Source organism: Canis lupus, chromosome 8 (genome assembly GCF_048164855.1).
Source record: "Canis lupus baileyi chromosome 8, mCanLup2.hap1, whole genome shotgun sequence".
In the NCBI taxonomy this organism is placed as follows: Eukaryota; Metazoa; Chordata; class Mammalia; order Carnivora; family Canidae; genus Canis; species Canis lupus.
This window is the reverse complement of record NC_132845.1, coordinates 48,850,953-48,878,116: the sequence shown is the minus strand read 5'-3', so window position 1 is coordinate 48,878,116 and position 27,164 is coordinate 48,850,953. Positions and strand designations below refer to the sequence as shown.

Below are 27,164 nucleotides of genomic sequence, written 5' to 3'. Positions count from 1 at the left end.
GAACATCTTCTGGTAGGTGGTCCTCTGTTCTGAGAGAGCAGAAAGGATGTTCTCCTCTCCTGATAAAGCTGTCATACACTATTGATTCATCAAATCAGATCAGTAGAGCTAATGATGTCATCTCATCATTACTTTGATGAAATATATGATGTGAATGTCCATTCAGGATGGCTAAATTGATGGATATAGTGAAACTGTTAGAATTTAGAGTGGCATTCTCCAGATGGTCAATAGCTTCCTTTAAAAAAAAAAAAAAAACCTCTCTCTTTCTCCCTCTCCATTAGCTCAGTTCATTTTGGCTGCAGTAGGCATCTGAGAAAGGTGAGTGCCCATGCAGCAAGAAGAGTCGGTCCTTCATGAATAGAATAGTCCCACCTATCTACTTTCCTTCTACATCATTCATGAAACAGTTCACTTCCATCATTTGTGAAACAGTTCACTTCCACATTTGATGCTCAGTTAGCATTATGGGTTTTTCTCCTTCTCAGGTTGGGTTTAGTGGATTTATAAGAAAAACAGAAACCACCAAAAACAGCAATTTCTAAAGAGATGGGATGTCTTGAAAAAATATGTAGGACTAAGATATTGATGCTATAAATTTTGTTGTTGTTTAGGTAACAGGTTTTGAATTTTTTCTTAGGTATCATTTCTACTTGCAAAAGCTAACTGTGGAATATTCAGTGATACCACGCTAATTCAGATGAATGGAAGTGTAGACTGAAAACTAGTCTAGATTGTAGGACATTTGTGAAGAAATGAGATAGATTCTTTTAAAGAATCAGTCGCACCTATAACTGTGTGATTAAAAGTGTTACTTGATAAAACCATATACTTATGGAGCTGGAAGACTCTTGGAGATGATCTTGTCAACCCTCCCTAATGCTAGTTCGAGAGGAGAATTGGAGAGTCAGAAAAGCAGGTCTTATTCGGAGTCACAGAGCCAATGAGTTTAACAGAGCTGAGTATGCCCATTTAACATAGCCAGACAAGTACTGATTTACTATTGGTATAAGAGTTTTTCACAATGTTAAGTAGATCTTTGTGAAGTCCTTGACATTTTTTTCTTTTATTTTCAATGAAATACATGAACATTGTTTTTTAAAGCCAAGTAATAGAAAAATTCTATAATAAAAAGCAGCTGTCCCCTGCTACCCTCATCCTGTTCCTCAGAGGCAACCACTTTCAACTCTTTCTTTTGATATTTACTTTTTCCAAATAATGTAATTATTGCTATGTCTTGGGTTTTTTCTGTTTAGCCATTGACTTGCTAATACAGTAGGCTTGTCCAGTCATTTTTATAGTCCTATACTATGGGCAAAGCAAAGATTGCCTATAGTTTTTAAAGTTTTCCCAGTTCCCTACATTGTCTCTGCTTCCTCAGTTTTTTTCTCTGTATGTTGGTCTGCTTTGAATTTTGTATCTTACGTTCAAGATTTTCTTCAAATATTTGACGATTTTAGGCTGTCCATTATTATTTAAGAATGAACTAAAAAGGGATAAGAAAAAGCTGTGGGTGTGGAGGCTAACTGATGTTAGCCTATTGATCTTTTCTCTGTAGAGTGATGAGGTAAGAAGATGGCATTTTAATTACATATATTTTTCCTCTGAGGCTTATTTTCTTTATGGCTTCTGCTTTTTGTGGTCTCCTGAAGAACTCTTTACCTCTACTAGAGTCAGAAAGATTGTCTTATCTTTTCTATAAGATTGACAGTCTTTTGTTTTATGTTTAGGTATATGACCTATTAAATTTTTTTGTATGTAGATATCTGTTTGTTCTGGTACCATTCTTTGAAAGGACTGTCCTTTCTGTGTTGAATTACTCGGATTTCTTTGTCAAAAACCAGTGGAGAGGGCAGCCCCAGTGGTGCAGCAGTTTAGTGCAGCCTGGGGTGTGATCCTGGAGACCGGGGATCGAGTCCTGTGTCGGGCTCCCTGCATGGAGCCTGCTTCTCTCTCTGCCTGTGTCTCTTGCCTCTGTGTGTGTGTGTGTGTGTGTGTCTCTGATGAATAGATAAATAAAATTTAAAAAAGAGTCTATAAAAACCAGTGGAGATATATATATATGTCATTTTCTGGACTCATTCTTTTCCACTGGTCTGCACCTCTATGCTTTTGCTAGTACCACACTGTCTTGATTACTACAGCTTTATAGGGAGTCTTGAAGTCAGATGGTAAATCCTTCATCCTTGCTTTTCACTTTTCCACATAAAATTTAGGCCAGTTTGTTGATCTCTATTAAAAGCCTGCTAGGAATTTGGACTGCAATTATGTTGCATCCGTAGATCATTTTGGAGAGAATTAACAATTGTATTGAGTCTTCTAACTCATGAACGTGGTGTATCTTTTCACCTATTCGGGTTTTCTTTGATTTTTTTCTCATCAATTTATTGTAGTTTTTGGCATACAAATTTGACATATGCTTGATTAGAGTTGTCCCTAAGTATTTTGCTTTTTGATGCTATTGTAAGTAATTTATTTTATTTGTTTTAAGTAATCTCCATACCTAGCATGGGGCTCAAACTCATGACCCTGAGATCAAGAGTCTCACACTCTTCCAACTGAACCAGCCAGGCACCCCATATGTCATATATTTTAAAGTTCAATTTCCAGTCATTCATTTCTAGTATAAAGAAATACAGTTGATTTGTATATGTTGACCATGTATCCTTGAACCTCACTAAATTCACTTTTTAGTTCTAATAACTTTTTATAGGCTATTTGGTATTTTCTGTTTAGACAATCACATATGCTGCAAGTAGAAGCAACTGTATTTCTCCCTGTGGACCGTATAAATTTTCTTTCTTTCTCTTGTCTTATTGCAGTGGCTAGGGCCTATAGTACAGTGTTAAGTGGAAATAGCGAGAGCCAGCATATATGTCTTATTCCTGATACTAGGACAAAAGCATTCTGCATTAAGTGTGATATTAGATGTAAGGATTCAGGTTTGTTAAGCCATGGATTTTCTGATTTGCACCTTGGGGAAGGTGCAATCTTATCCCAACTGCTGGTGCTTTGCATATTGATTAGCAAGAGGAATCTGGAGGCCTCACTTCCCAGTGCATGGGGGATGCTGCTTCCCTCCGTTCATCACTTCTTACTGCCCTGCTCAGTCCTGCTCTTTACTGTTGGACTTGGTGCCTCCATGAGAGGGTCAGTTGTGCAGAGAGTAAATGTCTTGTCCAGCTGCTGATGGCTGGGGGGATGTTTGTCCCCTGGCTTCCCCAGGATGGGGGTGGGGATCCTAGGATAGCCTTTCCTCCTGTTTATATAGCCCCAGTCCTTATCACCTACTTGTTTCAAGAATCTGGTGCCTGTTATTTGCTGAGACTTTGCAGGCTCTGTGGGGTGAATTAACCTTTAATACAACACTTAGATTTGTTTCCTCCTCTGTGTGAAGTTCTTTGGCACTCTTCTTCCTACTTGTTGTCTCCAAAGTGTCTCCAAAGTGAGCTGACATCCTGTCCTCTGATGCTGCCTCTCCTGTTCTCTGTGCCTTTGTCAAGTTATTTATATCCCTCTGCAGATAAATATGTGTCCAACTGGTCATGTTTAACTTCCTGGAAATTTTTTAAAAGCAGTTGATTTTCTGAAGTAGTCGGGCTTTTGTCATGGAAGTAGTTATTTTGTTTTGATTTGATTACATTACTGATTTGATTAGTAAATCCGTTTATCAGAGACAAAAGGAAATTTTAGTGCAAAAGTAAATTTCATTCCAGCCTCTGAAAATTTCAGATGTTCTGAATTCAGCTTCAACTAATTATGTGTTGAGTATAAGTTTGTTATTTAGGAATTAGTATTAATTTCTTTTGTGTTTATCATCCATTAATCTTTTCTGTGTTGAATTAAAGTGAATTAGCAATAAGGGATTGTTTAGCCAGCTTCAAATCAGGTTCTTGTAAGAAGTTCCAGTTGAGTGTCATTGATTCTTTGTAACCCAGAACCAATTTTTTCTCTGATTTAGGCCAATCTCATATTTAAAAATAAACTTTATACCTAGGACTGAGCCACAGTCACACGACATACTCATGAATTGTCTTTCCCCCGCACCCCCATCTCTCATTCCACAAGAGATACCCTTTATTCCTGGGTAGCTATCATACAGACATACCTTATTTGATCTTACTTTTGCTTTTCAGACCCAAATTCTTTGTTAGAAATAAAGTCACAGTTCATCAGCCATCCCCCAAGAGATTGCCTTCTGAATTGAATTGAGTATAGAGTGAACATCCTTCCCTTCTCCACCCAGATTATGCCCACAAACACAGAAACAGTCATGCTCATGGAATTTGAATTCAGTATGAGAGTTTGTGAAAACAATAAAAATGCATTTTCTAGCTCCCACTTCCCGGGATTTTCCCAGTTCATTTTGTTTTGTGAGGTAGTTTGCACAGAGGGGCATTCCTTCTTCCATTTAGCTATATCTAGTAGGGAATATGTTTCTATCCAGGCACACAGGTGACTATATACTAGAATGTAAACCATGTTAATATCATATATAATTCCAGATGAAATAAGCAGCTTAGTGCTTGTCACTTGCCTCACTGCTCTTGGGGGGAACCATTCACCCATTTCCTCTAATCCATCCATTTTACAAACCTTGACTGTAGAGGGCTGATTGACTCTGTAGGCCCTGGGCCAGGCACTGAGAAGCCCCATACTCAGCATATAGTGTGAGATCCTGTTCTTGCTGAATTTACGTTCTAGTGGCAGAGAGAGAATTAACAAGTGAAGAAGTAAGTAAGAAGCCCAGACAGAGGTGGAAAACAAAACAAGATAGAGGGATAAATGCTTCAGGGTCAGGGGGCCACAGAAAGCCTTTCTGAGAGGGTCTTTTTTCAGATAAGACCTGCCCAAGAAGAACTGGCCCCAGGAACATGGGGCTTGGTGGTGGGGAGGCAGTGAAACAGTTAAGAGTGCCCTCCCTGCACTTGGAGGGCCGTCACAGGTCTACCTAACCAGCTACCTGACTGGGGAGAAGTCACTTACTCTGAGGTGTCTTGCCTGTAAAATGGAAAAAAAAAAAAACAAAACAAAACAAAACACCTATCCAGTTGAAAATGCTCGTCTCTAAGTGTCAAACGAGAGAATTTTATAAACGGGCAACTTTTTTAAATGAAAGGTGGCTAGGGCAGCCCCGGTGGCGCAGCGGTTTAGCGCCGCCTGCAGCCTTGGGTGTGATCCTGGAGACCCAGGATCGAGTCCCACATCGGGCTTCCTGCATGGAGCCTGCTTCTCCCTCTGTGTCTCTGCCTCTCTCTTCGCTCTCTCTGAAAGAATAAATAAATAAACCTTTTAAAAAAAATAAATAAATGAAAGGTGGCTATTATACCCAGCAGTGTGAACCTCCCAACTCACTGAAGGACTTACCCTCTGTCTTTAAGACTTACTGTAAAGCTACAGGTATAATAACAGTGTGGTGCTGGCATAGGAAAGATAAATAGATAACGAAACAGAATAGTGGAATAGAGTGTCCCGAAACAAAACCACACATTTGTGGTCTGTTGATTTCCAGCAGCATTTCCATGCAGGAATCCCTTCCTGACATTTCTGGGGACATTTATGTTACTCTAAATTGTGAGAAAAATCAGTCAAGAAATCAAATTAAAGGGAAAAAATCTGTAGGAATTAAAGTTTAACCACCAGCATAGGTATTACTAGTTCAAAGGAATCCCCTGACCTAAAGCTGAAAGCAAGAGTGGAATCAGTGTCAAAGGTTAAGGGCAACAGTTCTGAAATGAGGATGGAGTGTATGGGAGAGAAGGGGCCATGATCAAATCTGTCATCCTTGCTTGTCACTGCTGCCATGTTGTGAGCGTATGTTTATAGCCTTGCCTGGTGCTAACAATGAGTCATTTTTATAAATAAAAACATATTAACGAGTTTACACACATCAGTACACTTTATAAAAATACTGCAATTCTCATTTCAAGAAATAATAAGTTTTGGAAGCAGTCTTTAAATTGGCAGTTCTGAAACATGTTTCTGTGTAATAGTGCTGTTGACCTTGCTAGGATACCCAAATATTATGTTATCTTAATAGAATCCAGTGGTGTTTTAGTGTCTGAATATTTGCTATAAGGCTATAGTTCTTTGTAAGTACTTTTACAGAAGAAATGCAAAGGCGTAAATAGCATTGTGGAATACTTTGATGTGAGATCCGGTCATCGAAAATCTGAATTAGGTCGAGCAATATCAATTTTAACAGCAAAACTCAAATCAAGGGAAGCAGACAAAATATTTTCATCCCTCAAAGAGGAAATGAGCTTATATGAAGCAATATGTAGTCTAACGCCCAACTTGTATTTGCTTTGGACACACTAAGAACAATTTTGACCAGCATCAGCACAACATGAAAGAAATATCTCTACATCTGGAATATTTGTCATAAGACAAATATTAGCAATTAATACTTGTGTGCCTTAAAATCTCATTTAAGAATAACTTTTAAATATTAAATATTTGTGACATCTTTCAACATTTAAATGATGTTTATTGGGCATCCATTCAATGCTAATGTCTTACTCTTTTAATGTTTTCTATCACCAAACGCCTGTATCAGGTAGAGATTATTTGCATGGCATTGAAATTATTTTGTTTCAGTATGTGTTTCATGATAATAACAATACATTTATTATTATATTTTACTCTACTAAACTAACCCCTGAAACTTTAAATATAGCCCTATCACAGAAAACTGATTCATTGTTTATGACTATACCTCATTATTATTTAAAAACAAGTAGTACAGTGCTATGGAAAATATAGAATAATTTATGATTCAGGATTTCAGATTTCTTGGTCTCAAATTTTGAAGATTAATAACTTTCAGGAATTTGGAAAAACTTAAAACTCCTCACAAAAGTACTGGTAATCCAGAAAGCAAACTTAGTTTTGTTAACAAATAATTCTGAAAAAAACAAAAAACCCCAAATAATTCTGAAACAATTGCATAGTAGTATGCAGAAATTGAACTTCTACTCTTAAATCACACCATATACATAATGAACTTGAAATGACTCAGAGAGCTAAATGTAAGAATTACAACTATAACATTTCTAGGAGAAAAGATGGAACAAAATATTAGTAACTTTGTGCTGTAGTCTGAATCATGACACCCCCACCCCCAAATTCATGTGTCAAAACCCTGATCCCCAGTGTGATGGAGTTAGGAGATGGGGTCTTTGGGAGATGGTTAAAATTAGATGGGGTCATGAGGGTAGAGGCCTCATGGTGAGATTAGTGCCTGTGTAAGAATAGGAAGATGGGGAGAGAGGGCTGTCTCCTAACTATCTATAAAACATTGCTGAAAGAAGTAAAAAAAGATCTGCGTAAATGAAAAGATACCCCATGCTCCATGTTCATCGATTTGAAAACTCAGTATTGTCAAGATTTCAGTACTAGCTAAAGTTATCTATGGATTCAGTGCAATTCCTGTCAGAATCCCAGTGACATTTTTGGCAGATATAAAAAAAAAATCCATCCTAAGATTCATATGGATTCCCAAAGAATGCTAGATAGCCAAAACAATCTTGAAAAAGAACAGATTTGGAGGACTAACACTTCCTGATTTAAAATTTACTTCACGTATATGGTCAGGTCATTTTCAGTAAGAATGCCAAGACCATTCAGTGGGGGAAAGAACAGTCTTTTCAGCAAATGGTGTTGGGTAAACTGGATTTCTACATGAAAAGAATGAAGTTAGACCCTTACCATACACCATGTACAAAATGAAGTCCTCTATCTGATAAGGGATAACTATCTAGAATATATAGGGAACTAAAACTCAACAAAAATAACAAAAACTAATCTTACTCAAAAATAGGCAAAGAACTTGCATAGATGTATCTCTGAAGAAGATGTATGAATGGCCAATAAGCTCATGAAAAGATTCTTAACATCACTAATCATTAGGGAAATGCAAACAGAACCACGAGATACCACCTTATACCCATCAAAAGCCAGAAAAGAATAGGTGTTAAGGAGGTCACAGAGAAATCGGAGCCTTGTGCACTGTTTGTGGGAATGTTCTTATGAAAACAGTATGGTGGTTCCTTGAAAACTAAAAATAAACTTACCATGTGATCCAGTAATTCTACTTCTTGGTATATGCCCAAAGGAATTAAAAGCAGTGTCTTGAAGAGATCTTTGTACACTGATGTTCGTATTAGTATTTTTCACAACTGAAATATGGAAGCATCCCAGGTGTCCATTGACAGATGAATGGATAAGCAAAATGTGGTGTACCCGCACAGTGGAATATTATTCAGCCTTAAAAGGGGAGGAATTTCTGACACATGCTACAATGTGCACATTGCTCGACATTTTGCAAAGTTAAATAAGCCAGTCACAGAAAGACAAATACCGTATGATCCCACTAATATGAGGTACCTGTTAGAGTAGTTGCAATCAGAGTGGCAGAAAGAACAATGGTTGCCAGGGGTTGGGGGGGAGGAGAATGGGGGATTACCATTTAATGGATACAGGGCTTCAGTATTGTAAGATGAGAAGAATTCTAGAGATGGGTGGTGGTGGAAATGGCACATTATAAAGTATTTAACAGCACTGAACTGTACACTTAATGTGGTTAACACGGTAAGTTTTACGTTACATACACTTTACCATGATTAAAAGAAAACTCGGGAAAGCCTTTACACAAATGTTCATAGTATTATTATTTATAACAGCACAATATTGGAAGCAGCCCAAATGCCCATCAAGTGGTGAATGAATAAATGAATTGTGGTATAGCCATACTAGTAAATAACACTACTTAGTGCCAGAAGGAGTGAAAGACCAGTACTGCAGCTGCATGGATGTTTCTCAGGGCATTATGCCAAGTGAAAGAGCCAAACACAAAAGACTAAAATACGGTACAGTTCCCTTCATATGAACTCTTAGAAAAGACAGAATGATAGAAACTGCAGGCAGATCAGTGTTTACTGGCATCACTGCAGACACTGCAAGTCTGTACAGAGTGGCACAAGGAATCTTCTTAGAGAAAGGGAACCATTCTGTGTCTTGATTGTTTCAGCGTTTACATGGTTATATACAATTCCAAAAATTAACCAAGCTCTATACCTAAATGAGTGAATTTCATTGCATGTAAATAATACCCTCATTTAAAATAAAGAGGGGAAAACTTCATGGGCAGCCAGATTTTTGTGGCTTTGCAGAAAAAGGAATGTGTAAATAAATGTAATGTGTAAATATAACCCATTAGCAAACATTTTTTTTTCTACTGACAGGAAGAAGTTAATGGAGATAGTCACCCTAGAACAATTTGATTTGTACTTGCTGACTTGTCAATACTTTAACTTCTAGCAAAATTCTGAGTTTGATCTAATAGTCATTGTAACTGGAATGGTTTATCATTTGCATCCCCCATATAAATGCTGATGAAGGTTTAATGTTCAGTTCTGACACACCAGGTTGTGTCTCTAACATTTTATTTTTTCATTAATTACCACTTCTTCAGTGGATTTAAATGTGCATTTCATATTCATTATGAAGTAGCTCAGTTTGTGCATTAAAATTCCACTCGCAGAATGAGCTCAGACTCATGGAAGGTGGTTTTGCCTGATTTTTGTTGACCTTTGACATCAATCTCTAGAATAGTGAGAGAGACAAATCAAGGAACTGCTCTTAACTATAAAAACAAGCTAAGGATATCCAGAGAGGAGATGGATGGGAAGGTGAGGGATATAGGGGGTGGGGATTAAGACCACGCTTAGCATGATGAAAAAAACAACAACAACAAAATAAAATGTTAAAAAATTAAAATCAGTCTGTAAAGGATTGTCTTACCAGCACACATATATGGAGAGTACCCATACATATATACATGTGCACACACAGCCATACCTTGAAAATGTATAAATAGTAAAAAATTAAAGGCTCATATATCTGGTTTTCCATATATAATAAAAACTGGTTTTGATCTAAAACTGCTTTATTAAATTACATGGGATATAGTCACAGCTTTTATTTTTATTAAGAGAATGATAGTTCAGAAAATTTTACACAAGCGTGGATATTACATCCATATACCCAATTAACATCTGAAATGTATCCATTCCACGCATATCTGAGGGCTTTCACAAGCAGGATGTCCAATAAACAACAGACCTTCCTAGGAAGCAAAGGATTCTTGTTTGAGAGCAGAAACTACAGATGCGGAACTAAGAAATATGTTGTAAATTAATGGGAAGAATTTATGAAAATCCTTTTTGTTGTTGACACTTTGCTCCATTTATATTATTACGCATTTGTGCGCTTGCTCTCTCTTCCTGCATCCTCCCATCTGTGTACACACGCTCCATATCATGCTCTCTCCTCCCCTTTTCCTTTCCCTCTTTCTTTTTTTCTTCCTTCTTTGTTTTTTTTTTTAAGAGAGGGTGGAGGGAGAAGGAGAGAGTCAGAATCACAAGCGGACTCCCTGCCGAGCACCGCAGCTCAAGCTTGATCTCAAGACCCTGAGATCATGACCTGAGTCGAAACCAAGAGTTGATTGCTCAACCAATTGAGCCACTCAGGCGCCCCCCATTCCCTCTCTTTTTCTCTCCATGCCTCCCAACATACTTACTTTTTTTTTTCTGAGCCATCTGAAAGGAAGTTAACTACATCATGATCCTTTGTCCCTAAGTCCACTAAGTAAGGATATTTTCTTACACACCTACAGTACAGTTACCAACCTCGGTAATTTAACATTGCTAGGATGCTTTACCAGTCATATCCCAGTTTTAGTATTTCAGCTGGTATCATCTGTCTCACTCCCCACCCCCCTCCATTATAAGGCCCAGTCTGTGATAACGTGTTACATCTAGTTTTCATACCTCTTTAGTCTCTTGGGACAGTGACATTGTTGAAGAACACCAGTCCCTCCCTCCTACTACTTTTTTTTTTCCCAGTAAAATATTTTCCATCCGGATTTGTCTGATACTTCTTCATGGTTGCATTTCAGTTACACGGTCCTGACTGGAATACTGCACAGGTGATGCTCTGCAGGTACCAGTGTGTGGGGAGACCATCTCAGATCATGCAGATATCCTGCCCTCCATCAGAACATCTCCCCAGGCTGAGCAGCTGCGGAGAATGTTTGCCTCGACCATCCTTCATGTGATGGTTACAAAGGGATCATCTGCTAACTCTGTTTCTCTTCTCCATTACCAATTCCTAGTTAGTACTCAGCTGTAAGAGCTCTTTCTTCTCTCCTCTCTTTGTCATGTATTATATAAACCCATACAAATATAATATATATTATAAATATAAATGTAAACCTATTTTTTCATCAGCTTAGAATTTGTTACTGCCCCTTACTTATTTGGGTGCTCAGATACCTGACCAGAAAGAGCCTTTTCCAGCCAGGCCCTCCGTACCTGTAACATGCCTCCTCACATCTTGAGCAGTTTCCTGCCTTCTTGTATTCCGAGATGTTCCAGGCTCATTTTGTGTCTCCTTTACCCCAGCCATGGAATAAGCCAATTCTTCCAGAAGCCCTGTTTTTTCTTAGGGTGTTCAATTTTAGAAATTATGATGTAGACACCTAGTGTGTTCACTGCTACTGGAGTTTCTTTGCTCATAGGCTCTTTCATTAGATAGTGCATGGATGTACACACATACATACCCCCACATTAGTGCACACATGTGCATATGCATGTGGATGCATAAATATGCACACGTACACACATATTTATTTTTAAATCATGAGCTTAAGCCTTGTCTCCAATATTATTCCATCTCCAGAGGGCTCTTCCTTGTCTTCCTCTACTTCAGTATGTGTGTGTCTGGCTTCAACACATTCACTCATTTGCTTAGTACTATAACACATCTAAGAATTTTTCAAAATTGCTTCACTCATTTGACAACAGAAGCAAACCTCCTAAAGAGCTCAGGATTTGAGTTCTTTCCCACTCCCTATCCAAGACTGGGAATACTGGACTTATACATTGCTCTTTTGCACTTTGCTTTTTCTACCTTTTTTAAAATTTTATTTTAACCAGAAATCATTCTCTATCAGTTGAGATCTTCATTCTTTCTTATAACTGCTCAGTACTTCACCGAATGTATGTACCACAGTTTAATCAGTTTCCAATGCTTAGACATTTAGGCAGTATTTTGCCTTGGCAGTATTTTGTAATTACAAAGAAAGCTGCAATGAATAAATAACCTGTGCATATGTATTTTTGCATTGTTAAAGGTATATCTTCCAAATTCCTACAAGTGCAATTGTAGACTCAAGAAGTAAGTAAATATGTAGTTTTGTTAATATTGCCACATTCCCCTCTATAACAGTGAGTTCATGGCTCTGCCATGACTCCCCTCAGATTGAGAGTTATTTGTGTATCAGAGACATTAACCTTTTATCAATAATATATGCTACAGATATTTTTCCCTGGTTTCTCATTTGTCTTTTGACTTTGCTCATCATATTGATTGCCATGCAAAAGATTTTTATGAGATTAAATTTATAAATTTTTTATTGTGTCTGGATTTTGGATTGCAAGTCATAGTGAGAAAGCCTGGGCAGCCTGGGTGGCTCAGCAGTTTAACGCCACCTTCAGCCCAGGGCCTGATCTGGGATCGAATCCCACATCGGGTTCCCTGCATGGAGCCTGTTTCTCCCTCTCCCTCTGCCTGTGTCTCTGCCTCTCTCTCTCTCTCTCTCTCTCTGTGTCTCTCATGAATAAATAAATGGAAATCTTAAAAAAAAAAAAAAAACCAAAAAACACTTAAAAAAAAGAAAGCCTTTTTGTACACCCAGATTTTGGAGGAATTCACCCAGGTTTTATTGTAGTACCTACATTTATTTTATTGTAGTATCTACATTTATTTTTTACATGTAGATATCTGATCCGTTGGCTGTTTATGCTTTTGTATCAAGTGAAGAATGAGTTTAATTTGTCCTTTTCCAGTAGTCTCAACACCATTTCTTAAAAGTTCATCCTTGCCCCAGTAATTGGAGATATGACCTTCATTGTACATCAGATTTCTATATGCAGTTGAGGCTATTTCTGGACTTTGTATTTCTCGAAGTCCCAACTGAGTTTTCATTAAACATTCACATCTCAGACACTACCAGGTTCCAAGATTTACAGCACCAAGGAATTTTTAGGCCTGTTCCCCTTTTGTGGTGGAAGAGTGGGTCCTTATTATTTTCTTACACTTTTTGAATTTTCCAAATTTTCAGAAACCAGCCAAAATTATTTTTTATCTTTAAGAAAACTGTTTAAAAGTAGCGTACCTGGGTAGCTCCCCATAGGTTAAGTGTCCGACTCTTGATTTCATCTCAGGTCATGATCTCTGGGTCATGAGATGGAGCCTGCATCTGCTTGAGATTCTCGATCTGCACCCCTGCCCCTCACTCTCTCTAGCTCTCTCTAAAATAAATAAAATATTTTTAAAAAACTTTTTAAGGCTATTATCAGTTTTTATTATTTTTTATTATCAGTTTTAAACATTACATTTAGCATGAATTTTTAATAACCCTCCAAATATTACCATTGGTACCCCCCCTTTTCCTTATGTCTCCCCAATAAAAGAGATGTTTCAGAAAAGTGCATGTAATATATGTGAAAAAGAGGACAAGTGGAAGGCCAATCAGCCAGTCTTAAGAGCCCATGTGCTCTCAGCCCTATTTTGCCTCCTATGGCTTCTAAGAACCACCAGGGAAACAGTTTATCTTTTTCCTTCTTTGCATGAGTGAACAAGTGTGAAGTACAGAGAAGACCAAAATGCAGGACTAACATAGAGGAACTGGGAGGACTGGGTAGCCAGGTTTCTTTATATGTAACGTTTTAAGTATTTGCTTCCTGAGAAAAGGCTGAAATCAGGGTATGTCTGCATTCACTCGCTCTCTCCCTTTCCGCCCCCTCTCTGTACTTGAATGGCCTTCCTGAATTGGAATGACTTGATTTTTAAATGTTTCTCATAATTTGGGGGCTATAATAAAAAATCTATTTATAAGACCCATTTGGAGGAGACAGGACTTACATGGGCCATGCGGTCTCTGTTTTTATCAAGTTATATTTCAGGGAACGTATTTTCTCAAGGAAAAATCAGGACATGTAATTTGATTTAATTTAACATGTCACATCCTATAAAGCTTTAAAAGTGAAGCCAGGTTTAATTATAAATTTGACAAGTCACCGTTTTGGCACAGAAGAGAATTATGTGAAGGTAGGATATGCCCTGGCTAAGTGGATTCAGATGATGAGCAAGGTGATAGGGGGCACACTCAAGAGTTCTTCTGTTGTGCTGCGTATCTCATTAGTCAATCATGAAGGTAACAATGCTGTCTTCCAATTTAGCACCCCCAAGACTATTGTTTTGTTACCGCAGCTCTACTATTCTGTTCTGCTCTTCTGCTCTAGGAGCTCTACCAAAACAGAGACCAGCAATTTTCTTTAAAACTTTGTTCTTTGAGGAGCGCCTGGGTGGCTCAGTAAGTTAAGGGTCCGCCTTCAGGTCATGATCCTGGGGGGGTCCTGTGATTGAGCCCCATGTCACCAGGCTCCCTGCTCAGCCAGGGAGCCTGCTTCTCCCTCTGCCTGCCACGCCCCGCCCTGCTTGTGCTCTCTTGCATGTGTGCGCTCCCTCAAATAAATAAAATCTTTTTAAAAAAAAAATTTCATCCATTGAAGTGCTAAGAACAGCTTGGATTTGTATGTGTATGTACACAAGCATAACGTAGAACGTGCTTCTGAGTAATGCTGTCAGCGGGGAAACTTTTAGACTTCAGTTCCTATATAAAGTCTTTAACTTTCACATACAGGTTGTTGGCTGCTAGTTTAGTGGTTACAGACTTAAGAGTATTTAGACGTTTTATAGGCTGGTGTTCCTGTTAATCTCCACACCTTTCATGTCCTTCCACTGTTTGTGTTTCAGTCTTACAGCGACCAGCACAGTAGGAAAGAGAAACTTGAGTCCCAGCCCAGCCGAGGCGGACTTGGAGGCCAGAATATCAGGGGAGATTTCGGACACCGAGCTCGAGCAGACTGAGTCCTGTGCAGAATCCCTCTCTGAGGGAAAGAAGAAGGCCAAGAAATTAAAAAGAATGAAGAAGGACCTTTCACCAGCAGGTCTGTATAAGATCTTACTAAAGTTCTGGACTTGTTCACTCTTTAAGGCTCTAGAAACTCATAGTTTGGGGGGAGAAATGATAGCAGGGCTTCGGTTGGCGCCAAAGCCCACGTGCAACAGTCCCCACCCCCCACCCTTATCGATGGTTTCCTGTGGTCAGCGGCAATCCAGAAGCAGAGGATCCTTCTGACTTGTCATCAGCAGGTCATTGGTAGGGGCACTTGGGTGGCTCAGTGGTTGAGTGTCTGCCTTTGGTTTGATTCGTGATGCCGGGGTCCTGGGATCGAGTCCCACATCGGGCTCCCTGCAGGGAGTCTGTTTCTCCCTCTGCCTGTGTCTCTGCCTTTCTCTGTGTCTCTCATGAATAAATAAAATCTTTTAAAAAAAAAGGAGAGAGAGAGAGAAGGTCATCAGTAGCCTAATGCTGGGTCACCATGCCTATGTCATTCCCCTCACTTCATCTCATCATGAGGGCATATTATCATCTCACATCATCACAAGAAGAAGGGTGAGTCCAGGGCAATATGATTTTTTAAGAGAGAAAAACCTATTCATATGGCTTTTACTACAATGCATTGTTACAATTGTTCTTGTTTGTTATTAGCTCTTGTTAATCTCTGTGCATTTATAAATTAAACTTTATCATAGCCGTGTATGTGCAGGAAATAGCATGGTGTATATAGGGTATAGTACTACCGGAAGTTTCAGGCATCTACTGGGTGTTTTGGAATATGTCCCCCGCAGATGAGGGTGACTGCTGCAGTTTTCCATGGGACCAGATGCTTTTTAGGATTCATTTAATTTAATTTGAGGAATCCCTAAAAAGCCCTGTCTCTTGATAGAGGGAGGCTTGGCAGGGGCCTTCACAGTTAAAGATGGTTACTCTGCTTTGGTAATCCTCTCTCTCTCCTCCATGGTTTAGAGGTTTTGCTGATGTGTGTACGTAGCCTCAGTATCTTAAATGTGCATTTCAATTTGCACAGAGGCCTCCTCCTACACATGTTATTTTCAGTGGCAGAATTTTCACCGTTCCCAGCAAAACGCTAGGCAGCCTGGATTTCTCTCATAAGCAGAATTACATAAGGAGCAAAGGAAACTGGAAACTAACCCAGGTTGTGAGCCTAGTATGTGCTAGGGGCTGTGTTAGGAGCCTTTTCTTTCCTTATTTAATTCCCTTCTCACAGCAGCCCCGACGTAGGGACGTAGGGAATTATCATCCTGTCCTAGTGACGCAGGTGTCTGACTCAGAGAGGTTAAGAAACCTGTGCAGATCCATGTGGCTAGCCCCAGAAGGGAAGTCCAGGCCTTCCTGGAGCTGAATCCCCTGTTCTTCCCATCACCCGGATGCTATGGGGGGGTCCATGACCAAACTCAGCCCTTCAGGCACAGACCCTCTACAGTGCTGGACTGTGACATGAGTGGGGGGCTCACTGGTCAGCCGGGCTGGTTCTCTCTCCAGGAGATCGGCCACCACCTTCTGGGCCCCTTGCTTGACTGCTGCTTGCTTGGGGTCCAGTGCAGCATTTCAGGCTTGGCGGGAGTTCGATCTTCCCTTTAAAGTTCTGAGATGGTCATCAAGTTTCACTTCACAGTTAAGAGATTGGAGGCCTAATGGGGAACATGACTCACCCGAGGTGCCGGAGTCCTCTGGTCTGCCCTGTGTCTGCTCAGGATAGGAGGGTCTCTCACCCAGCCCCAACTGTCCGTCTCCTGTGTCTCCCATCACGACGGCTTCCTGGTGAGCAGAACCAATAGTCAAACCAAAGGAAAGTCAGAAAACAATGGAATTTGCTTCGTATGCACGCTAAGAATTCCTCGTGTTCCAGATTAGTCCCTCCTTTTGTGTGGCCTGACCTGGCGGCAGGGAGTTTTCTGCATCTCATTGATAGTAATGAAGTCAAGAGAGGCAGCAAAGATATTGTATATGTTTTTATACTTTACACTGAAGCCGAGCTTTCTCTGAAGATTTCGGGTCTTCTTTGAAGCCCGAATTGTGTCTTTCCACTGCCTCTTGAATCCCCATGGTCCTCCATGACATGCCTCCCCTCTGTTCCCTAAATGGAGCATTGGAGAAGTTTTTCTTCTTCTGTAACACTCTTAATCTTTCCCTGGGATCCCTTCTTAACACTACCTCATCGTATGTGCTCAGCGAATGTTAACACTGAGTGTCGACATGACTTCAGGAGATCCGGGCTAGTGTGGCAGGGGGCGGGGTCCCCTCTTGTGTTCTCTCCCTCATCTCCCAGTCTCTTCTGAAATTTTCAGTTTCTCTCTTAGCTCTCAGGGACAAGATGACAGGTGCCCCCCCCCTTCTATCTCAGCATAATCTTACAGGTATTAACATTCAAATACCTAATAATAGACTGCTTGAATAGATTAGCTCCCTTTATAACTTCTATCATTCTAAGCGAAAACTTTCTGTGAGTTATTTGGGGTTTTGAATGTATAATACCGTCATTAAAATAGGTTTTTATTTTCCTCCCATTGACAGTAAAGCTGTCACTGCCACAAGATTTGAGCTAAAAAAGAAAAAAAAATGATAGATTTTGTACTTCTTTGTCAGTCTCGCTCAAAGAGAAAGACAGAAACATCTTGACAGCTTTTAATTGAATCAGAGAACTTGAGATAATTGGGCTTCTGGAGCCCCATTCACCGGGCGAGACCTTCCAGCAGCACAAAGCTGGAGGTTTAATGGGTCCTTCTCGTCTGTTCCGTTGTAAGCATTTAGCTCTAATATTCTCAGCAGGTTGTCAGCCAAGATACCAGGCTCTGAGCCTGTGGAGTCAACCAATTTGGATTGCTTGGTGATTTTCATAAGGTCCTAGGGTGAGTGAAAATACAAAGGTCTGACCCTGTGAAGGATTTGTATTAAGCACTCGGGTTCAGAGCGTACCAGGAGCCATGAAGACCTCATTGGGGTGTTGGCAACAACCAGATGGGACAGTTTGGTATGGTGTGGGAAAGCCTGACCTGCAGAGACAGCTTCCAGGGCATCCTGTCTGATCTCTCCTCCTGGCAAGCATATCTTGACAGGGCCACAGGTAATTCATGAAGGTGTGGTGGGTGCCTGGCACTCTCAGCAAAAGCATGAAAAGTGTAAAAGACACTGTTCCACAAGTCAGGGAGGGTTCTGTTTTCTAAAGAGGAAATAATAGCAAAAAGGAGGACCATAGAATATTGTGTCTTGTAGCAGTCCTGGGTCAGTTGGTGGCTTAGTAAATCCCACACAAAACAGTGTCATCTGTCTTAGTTACACATTTTAATATCTAAGATGTACTGAGAGTTGGGTACTAGACCCCTTCCCAGCTAACAAAATGACTTCAACTGCAAAAGAAATGACTGTTTAGTGAGTTTATTATCATGTAGTTTATCATGTATTATCATGAGTTTATTATCATTATCATTTGTGCCAGGAACATCCTTTGCATCTATTCCTTATAAAAACCCAGTAAAGTATAGATACCATTACTTCTGATTTCTAGAGAGGACACGGGCTTAAAGAATTCAAACTGGCAAAGTCAAATATAGCTGGTGTTGGGGGCTCTGGGGAGGGGACCGTCTGATCCAGAGCTCACACGTTGTACCTACCATTCTGCCATATATGAAATTTATCCAAACTTTAGAGGAAGCAAAGGACTCTTTAGAAAGGAGCTGGTCAAGAGCAGAAACAACAGCCAACTTGGACTTTCTTGTGATGAAGTCATGTGACCAAGCAACCATTCTCTTTAGGAGCTCACTATGTACATATTATGTACTTAGCAAGTATTTTCCTCCTAAGTGTTGTTTCTATCCTCTTTTCAGGATACAGATGTATAATGTAAGTCCCTTCCTCTTATATTTATTAAGATTGGTATAGAATGGTAGTGCTATCTGTTTTTCCTCGGGGGAAATTCAAGGTACATTCTCAATTGGTGTGTAAAGAAACAGAGTTCTTCCTGTCGTTTAGGCTGAAATAAAGTATCCCTAGGACATGTCCCCCAGACAGTGTTTAACGGATGAGTTTCTACAGCACACCTGTTCCTGCTGATAAGTGAATTGTGTTCCAGTGTCCTCTTGCTGACCGGACTGGCCATTTTCAAAATACTGATGGACAGTCCAGTAGCCAGGCCCAGTTAGCATTTACAGAAGAGTGCCGGAGACACTGTGACTATTCCTGGTGACACTTTGTCATGTAATAGAGAGGCTGCTACAAGTCTTTTTCCGCTTTCCATTTAAAACACAACACAGCAGACCTTTAAATGTTTGCCAAGAACCAGGAGTGTCACTGGAGTCTTGAGTAATCGGTTGAACTTTTTAAGCTTAAATCCTAAGGTTACAGTATGAAAATTTAGGATTAGAGTAGCAGTCTGCAGTTGCTGACCATCCAGGCTAGGGAAGTCCAGCCAAGGAGCTTTTCAATTCCTCAGTTACAATGTGGCTGATAGCCTCGGTGTGGCCCATGAGGAGTGTGCTGTGGGCAGTACGCTGCTCAGTCCTTGTCCCTCCTGGCAGCCCTCTACTCGGGGAAGCTCTGCCTTCTTGGTGTGGGAAACTGCCTCTTTACCTTTGGAGCATTTTCCAGTTAAATACATTCATATAGCACCCCCACAGGATCTTTCTGTATACAGAATTCTACTCTAGAAAATGATACAATGGCAAATTTCCAATATTTTAGATTCTGTTCTTGATTCACCTGAGGGAAGAAACGTCTTCGCTCTTAGAATCTCTCCTTTTCAGCTCTGGATAGAAGAAAAGTAAAGACATACAAATAGTCACCTTTTGTGTTAACCACATTTTCATTTCTTTTGTCATTTTGTTAATAAAAATAATATGCTCGCTATGAAAATCTGTAAAATGAAGAAAAACAAGAAAATCAAACCCAGTGGTTGCTTGATACTGTGTTAAGTGTTTTTCCTCTGCCTGTCATTTTTATACATGTTGACATCATACTTCATAGACAGTTTGGTATCCTGTTCTTTTCCCGTTTAAAAAAACCTCTTGGCCAAATTTTAATTATCAGTATAATATTTTATATTAAAGTTTTGTTGAATTTTAAAACAGCATTCCTACTGTCTTTTGCAGGGTCAGCTTTATTAAGATACAGTTTATGTACAATAAGTCATCACTTTTAGGTGCACAATTTGATGAGTTTTGGCAAATGCGTACAGCCATATAACCATCATTGTGATCAAGAGAGAGAACAGTCATAGAGGCACCTGGAGGCTCAGTCAGTTAAGCATCTGACTCTTGATTTCAGCTCAGGTCCATGATCTCAGGGTGGTGAGATCAAGCCCCATGTCAGGCTCTACACCTGGCAGGGAGTCTGCTTGAGATTTTCCCTCCTCCTCCTCTCCCTCTGTCCCTACCCCTCTTCTTTCTAAAATGAATACATCTTTTTAAGAAGAGAGAGAGAGAACGGTTGTATCATTCCAGTTGTAAGATTTCCTCATGTCTCATCCCTCCCAGCCCTAGATCCTGGCAACTGCTGATGTACTTCTTTCTTAATATGTTTGAGATTCATTTTGCTGTTGCACATACCAGTGGTTCATTCCTTCCTATTGCTGAGTTAGTATTCTGTTTTATGGACGTATTGCTGTTTATCCATTTTGCCCGTTGACATTTAGGTTGTTAGCACTTTTTTAGAAACTAAGAATCAAGTTGCTATAAACATTTGCAAACAGTTTTTTATATGAAATAACTTTTCATTTCTTTGGGATAAATACCTAAGAGTGGAATTGCTGGGTCTTAGAGTAAGTAAGTGCATGTTTCACCTTCTAAGAAACTGGCACAGTGTTTTCCAGAGAGCCAGTGAGGCTTCCAATGGCTCTGCACCTTCACCAGTATTTTAGCCATTCCAGTGGGTCTGTAGTGGTGTCTCATATGGCTTTGACTTGAATTTCCCTAATGACTAATAATGCTAAGTATATCTTTAGGGTGTATAATTAGTTGCCATCCAGATCTCTTCTTTGGCAGAATGTCTTTTCAAATCTTTTGCCCATTTTTTCATCAGGTTGTTTTTTTCTTGTCCTTGAGCATTGAGAGTTCTTTGTATGTTCTGGTTATAAGTCCTTTTGGGTGTCTTGCACATTCTTCCAAACTTTGCTTTGCTTTGCTTTTCATTTTCTTAATAATAACCTTCAAATAGTAGAAGCTTAAAATTTTACTGAAATCCAATTTATAATTTTTTTTCTTGGATTATGCCTTTAGTGTCACATCTAAGAAATCTTTGCCTGACTCCAGATTACAAAGATTTTTCTGCTGTGTTTTCATCTAGAATTTTTATGGTTTTAGGCTTTATATTTAGAGGTACAGCCCATTTTGAGTTAATTTTTATATATGATGCAAGGTATGCATTGAGATCCATCCTAACAGGAAGCAGGCATCCAGAAATATTTGTTTAAAAAGAAAAATTGTTCCAGAATTCTTTCCGCTCAAATAAAACAGGGCTGTGAAAATGAGCTCCTTGGAGCACTGATCTTATCTCCTTATCCACCAGCATTGAGACTGATCCTTCAGTCTACAGCAACCCCCTTTCTAGAAAGTGCTAGAAAGAATACCAGTAGTGACCTCGAGCCCCCTCTGGTCCAGGTCTCTTTTTAGGTGGTTCCTAAAGTTCTGGTTCCTCTGGACATATTGTTGCCCAGCAGCTGCACATTTTAGGTAGTGAAAACTAGGATCTTGACTGCAGGCTGTCGGCTTCCTGGGAAACAGCCATGTTTAGTGTTGGACCACCTTACCGATAAGGGGAAGAGACCCAATGTCCATGAAAAACTGACTATGTCAGGAACTCGGCTGTACCACAGCAGGCCCATGTGGCAGAAAGTGATGATCAATCCAGCTGATAGATGAGGCCGTGAGAGGTATTCAGAGCCACACAGCCAGTCAAATGGCCAAGCCAGACTTGCTCATCCAAAGCTTTTGCTTACTCTGCTATTCCTCACCAGCTCCTCACCAAGTCACTTCCTGTGTGTCTGCTGGCATGCCGCCACACCCACACATGGTCCCATCCAGCTGACAGCAGGTGCTATTAGAAGTATGACAGTGCAGTTGCTTTCAACCATTTAGCTTTTTGTTTGTTTGTTTGATTTCCCTCACAGCTAGTGTGAATTTATTTCAGTTCCCCACACTCGGCATTGTGGCTTTTACCTTTAAAATGGCTAATTGACTGCTGTGCTATTTCTTTGTAATGTGGATTATAAAAATGTCCTATGGGTGTTGCTTTTCCTACTTACAATCAGGGTTTTGTTTTGTTTTGTTTTTGTTTTGTTTTTTTTTTTTAGATTTTATTTACTTGTTTGAGAGACAGAAAGTTGAGCAAGCAAGAGAGCATGAGCTGGGGCTGGACCGGAGCTGGGGCAGGTACGGAGGGAGAGGAAGAAGCAGGCTCCCCACTGAGCAGGGAACCTGATGAGGGGCTCAATCCCAGGACCCTGAGATCATGACCTGAGCTGAAGGCAGACGTTTAACTGCCAGGTGACTGAGCCACCTGGGTGCCCCTACAATCAGGTATCATATGAATTTGTGATTGAGAGGTCAGGCTAGTAGTGTCTTAACACAGCCCATCTGCATTATTTACTTGTTCTGGGGAGGGGAGTGTCTGTGTGTTTTGTTCTTTAATAACCTAACTGGATCCTGGGAATCTGTCACGCGGAGCATCTCCTGTCCCTCTTCACTTCTCAAGAACAGTCTTACACAGTCTTTGCTGGGAGGAGACCCAGGGCACCAGACTCCAAGTATCCCTCTCCCAGTCTTCTCATCCTCTCCGTCTGAACTTCATCTCAGGAAATGATCCCAAGTGGGAATTCTCGTGTTGGCTGAAATCCTGTGTTATTTTGTGTGTTCAGACCTAGTTATCTTTAGACATTCCTGCCATTGAGGTGGCTGCTCTCAGCTGAGTGATTTCCTACTTTGCAGGACCTCGCACCTCCTCCAGTTTTAAAAGTTACCATTTTAGGCAGCATCCAAGCCCTCTCCCCTCTGGAATCTCTGGAGTGTTAGCAGCTGGGGCTAGCTTTGCCCATTTTCCCTGCCACCTCTGGTGCAGGAGCTCCTGGTCTGTCACACTTTCCATTGGGGCCACGCTCATCTCTGACTTACTTTCCCTTCACTCAGTTCGACACAGCTGGTCCAGGCCCCCACCTGGCTGTGCTGCTGTCATTACAGAGAGTGGCATTGCAGCTTCCGGGTAAAACTGTAACTGAAGAGGACCTTCGACACTTAGCCAGTGTTGCTGAACTCTGAAATGGCTGCACGCTTTGACTTTTGCCCCTTTTGGGGGTCTCTGAACCCTCATTGGTCAGCTTCTCTAAAAAAGTCACCAGTCCCTTGGGTTTCTCTTCTGGGTTCTGGCACAGAGCACCTGGCACAGAGAAACCTGGTGTCCTGGGACATGACAGGCTGTGTATGTCATGGAAGGATCTAGTTCCACCTCAGCCACTTGCTGGCTGTGTGAGACTGCTCACCTTACCTAGCTTCTCTGAGCCTGTTCTTGAATCTGTAAAATGGGGATATTGATGCTACTGTGCTTAATTAATTTATTAATTTGAGAGAGAGCACGAGCGAGAGGGGCAGGGGAAGGAGAAGAGATTCAGACCCTGCACTGAGTGTAGAGCCAACATGGGGCCTGATCTTACCACCCTGAGATCACGACCTCAGCAGAATCCAAGAGTGGACCCTTAACTGACTTTGCCACTCAGGTGTCCCACACCATGCTGGGCTTTTATGAAGATTAAATGAACTGAGGGCCACTTGGCTGGCTCAGTCGGTAGAGCACACAACTCAATCTTGGAGTTGTGAGTTCAAGCTCCACACTGGGCATAGAACTTTTCTAATTAAAAAAAAAAAAAAAAAAATTTAACTGAGTGCCCAGCATGGTGGCTAGCAAAGAATGCAGCTTGTGCTCCCCAAGAGAGATGTGAAGTAAAGAGGTGTCCAAGCAGGGAGACCTGTCACTGATCCTACATGTGATGTTGAGTGGGGTCACCTCCGGCTGCTGGGCACTGCTGCCCATGGGCAGGGGTGGGCTTGCCGTGTCTGGCCCAGGCCTGCCTGCAGTGGCCTTTGCAGCCAGCAGTGGATGCTCTGCTCTTTGCTGGTTGTTGGGGCCTCCAGGTGCCATCCTCACCTGTTCACCGTGTTTGGTTTTGTGTCCCCCCGGCCCCCCAGGAGCCATCCCGGACAGCCCTGCCAAGCTCTTCGAAGTTCCCGACACGTGGTAACCTGGGCCTGAGGGAAACACATCGCTGGTGCTGTGGCTGCAGAGGAACCAGCCAGCACATTCGGAAGCCATACTGTATTTAATTTAATAAAATGTGGTATGGGAGGCGTTTGAAACCAAGTATGTGTCCTGGAAAAAAAAACAAAACACAACAGTTTTTATTTTCATGGCTGTGTCTCTCTTTTTCCCTTTTAATGTAAAGTGTCTGCTGACACTCAGCACGGTTGTAAGCTGTCGTGAATGTGCACATTATGAACCAGTTGATTATTTGTTGCTTGCGTGAAGCCTTTGCTTTCATGACTTTTAGCACATTTAAGAATCCACACGACGGGGAATGTCGGCTGTGAAATAAGCAAAGAGCCAGCATCCTTGGGCACGGTGATCAGAGTTTTGGGTTGAAGTCTTTCTCGCTTCAAGGGGTTCTCTCCTGATTCGGGGGCCTCCCAACGGATGGGGAGATCACTCACCTCTGCCCACTTCCCCCCATAGCTGCCTGAAAATCCTCAGCGCTCAAGCCCATTTTTCCAGTAGGAAAACATCTCCTGCTGTCCACCTGCAAAGGAGCTTACCCTTTGCCTTGGCCTTCGGGCCATATCTGTTTAGAGTCCTTTTTCCTAAGATGTGAGTTCCTCACGGCGGACTGTACACGTCCAAAAAGTTCACTTCTGTTTTTCCATGAGTGCTGTGTCCACTTTCCCCTGTCTCCGCCTGCTCGTCATCTCTGAGTGTGTGCCTGGGACTGAGGTGGCACATGTGTGTGCGTGTATGTGTGCGTGAAATCACAAGTGACATGTACCAGCCTTTTCTCTGTTGAAACTGATCCCAACAGTGACAGAATTTCACAGATCTACTTCAGTAGATCTTCATATAGATCATTGTTAGATATTTAACATTTTTTGTATAATGGAAATAAAAAATGAAACATGTATTTCCAAAAGATGAAAATTAAAGGAATTTTCATAGGATTCTGGTTCTTTCCTTTTTCTTTTTCTTTTTTAATAAGTGAATGGCATATTTGATGTTTGCATAGATAGGTTGCTCTCAAAAGATCACTCCGAAGAGCTCTGGTAAGTCACAAAGCCTGGTGTTTATAGATTTTTTTTTTTTTTTTTTAAACCCGCATGAATGAGTCGGATGCTTGGTGCTGGAGTTGAGCCCCGTGGAAAACTATAGGAGGGTCTGTGTCTCTTCATGGTGGGTGGAATGGAGCCCTTTGGAATTCATGATGGCATGCGAATTCAGATCAGTGAGACAGTTGCCCCAGTTACAAGCTTCTTAATGCTTCCCCTGCTCCCCTTTGCCCAAGAGCTGGTGGCAGAGTTACAGACCCAAACTGTGGGGAAGGAGTTCTGGCCCCTTCCGGAGCTGTCACTGCTCACAGCTCGTTGGGGTGGTGCACAGGCAGGTGGAGGCAGACACCAAAGGCTGGGGGTGACAGGTCGCTGCCGAACTGTACTCCTTCGCTGAAGTCTGTGGGTGGAAACAGGTAGTGCCTGACACTCTCTAACACAGTGAACAGGAGGTAGACCCACTGCAGGCTGGGTTTGGCGTGCTTGTGGCCTGATGAGCACGCCCAGCAGGAAGACACAGAGCAATAGGTGATCCACCACCATCTGTGAGGTGCAGGGCCACCGTGGGAGTGGGATGGGGCCTGTTGCCCTAAGGGAATGAAATTTTACATTGTCTCCTGAAGCCTGATTTTCCGTGGTCACTGTGCTTTATAGACACACACGGGTTGCACCCCTGTGTCTCCTGGTCTGGGGAAGGGTTTGGGAAGGGGGTTTTCTGGAAAAGGCCTGTGCTTTGAGGCCTGCTAGGGCTGTGCTTGCACTCCAGCTCCAGTTGGGGGTTCTTGGACACATTATTTACCGTCTCCGAGCTTCCGTATCCATCATAAAACCAGGATGATAAACCTGCCTCATAGCGTAGTTGCTTTTGATCTGAAACCCCATTTGTGTCTCTTTCTGTCAACTGGAGAGGATAGGCATGATCACACGGGATTGGGCTTAGAATGAATTACCTGGTGGGCCCCTCATCCATGTACACTCCCCTGTTGTCTTCCCAACTGGATCAAATGACTTAAAACAGCTGAACTGGGCTGGCCATCAACCCACTCCACACATACACACAGGCTTTCTCAATGTCTCTTCGGGTCTAAAACCCTAGGATGGTACTTTGGCTTTTTGATACGGAGGCCCAGGGGCATATGTTGATGATGTGACTCTGTCCAGGTTTCTTATACTGAGCCAAATCTAGAGGCCAGTGTGGAAGTGGGGACCTCCGTGTTTCCCTGCAAATAGGTGTAGCCCTCTGATTTCAGACCCGGGGTGGAGACTGCATGCTGTGTTCTATCTATTTTTATAGCTTTGTATTCTCTACCCCCCCCCAACATTTTATTATGAAAAATTTCAAACATGCAGTCAACCTGAAAGAGCAGTGAACACCCATTTACTCCCTCCCCCCCGGATTGCACAACTGCCATTTTGCTATATTTGCATTATTATATAACCAGCCACCCCACCCCATCCATCAATTCAGCCTAGTTTGTGATATATTTCTGAGGAATTTGTAAACATGCGTGCACTCCTCCTACCACAAACTTTAGCATGTGTGTCATTGGCCAGAGTTTAATATTTGTTTATCGATTGGGGTCCATGGGGATAAAATGTATAGTGAAATACTCCAATCTTCAGTGTACCAATTGAGAAGTTCTGACAAATACAACCTGAACTATCAGAACATCACCATCACCCCCAGAATATTGTCTTCTGCCTCTTAGCATTCAACCCCAATCCCACTGCCACCCCCCAGAGGCAACCACCCGCCTGCATTTTTTTTTTCACCGCAGATTAGTTTGACCTGTTCTAGAACTTCATGGAAATATAATCAT

At 41.4% G+C, this 27,164-nt stretch overlaps 1 protein-coding gene across 2 annotated transcripts in view; it reads left to right on the top strand.

The window, feature by feature from the left end:
- Positions 1-25,239, top strand: part of PARN (poly(A)-specific ribonuclease) — a 155,413-nt gene extending 130,174 nt beyond the window's left edge. For both annotated transcript variants that reach the window (XM_072835860.1, XM_072835859.1), the window contains exons 23-24: positions 14,884-15,077; positions 24,223-25,239. In XM_072835860.1, coding sequence (XP_072691961.1) covers positions 14,884-15,077; positions 24,223-24,275 — 247 coding nt within the window. In that variant the 3' untranslated portion in view covers positions 24,276-25,239. The remainder of the gene's footprint in view (positions 1-14,883; positions 15,078-24,222) is intronic.
- The last annotated feature ends 1,925 nt before the right edge of the window (positions 25,240-27,164 follow it).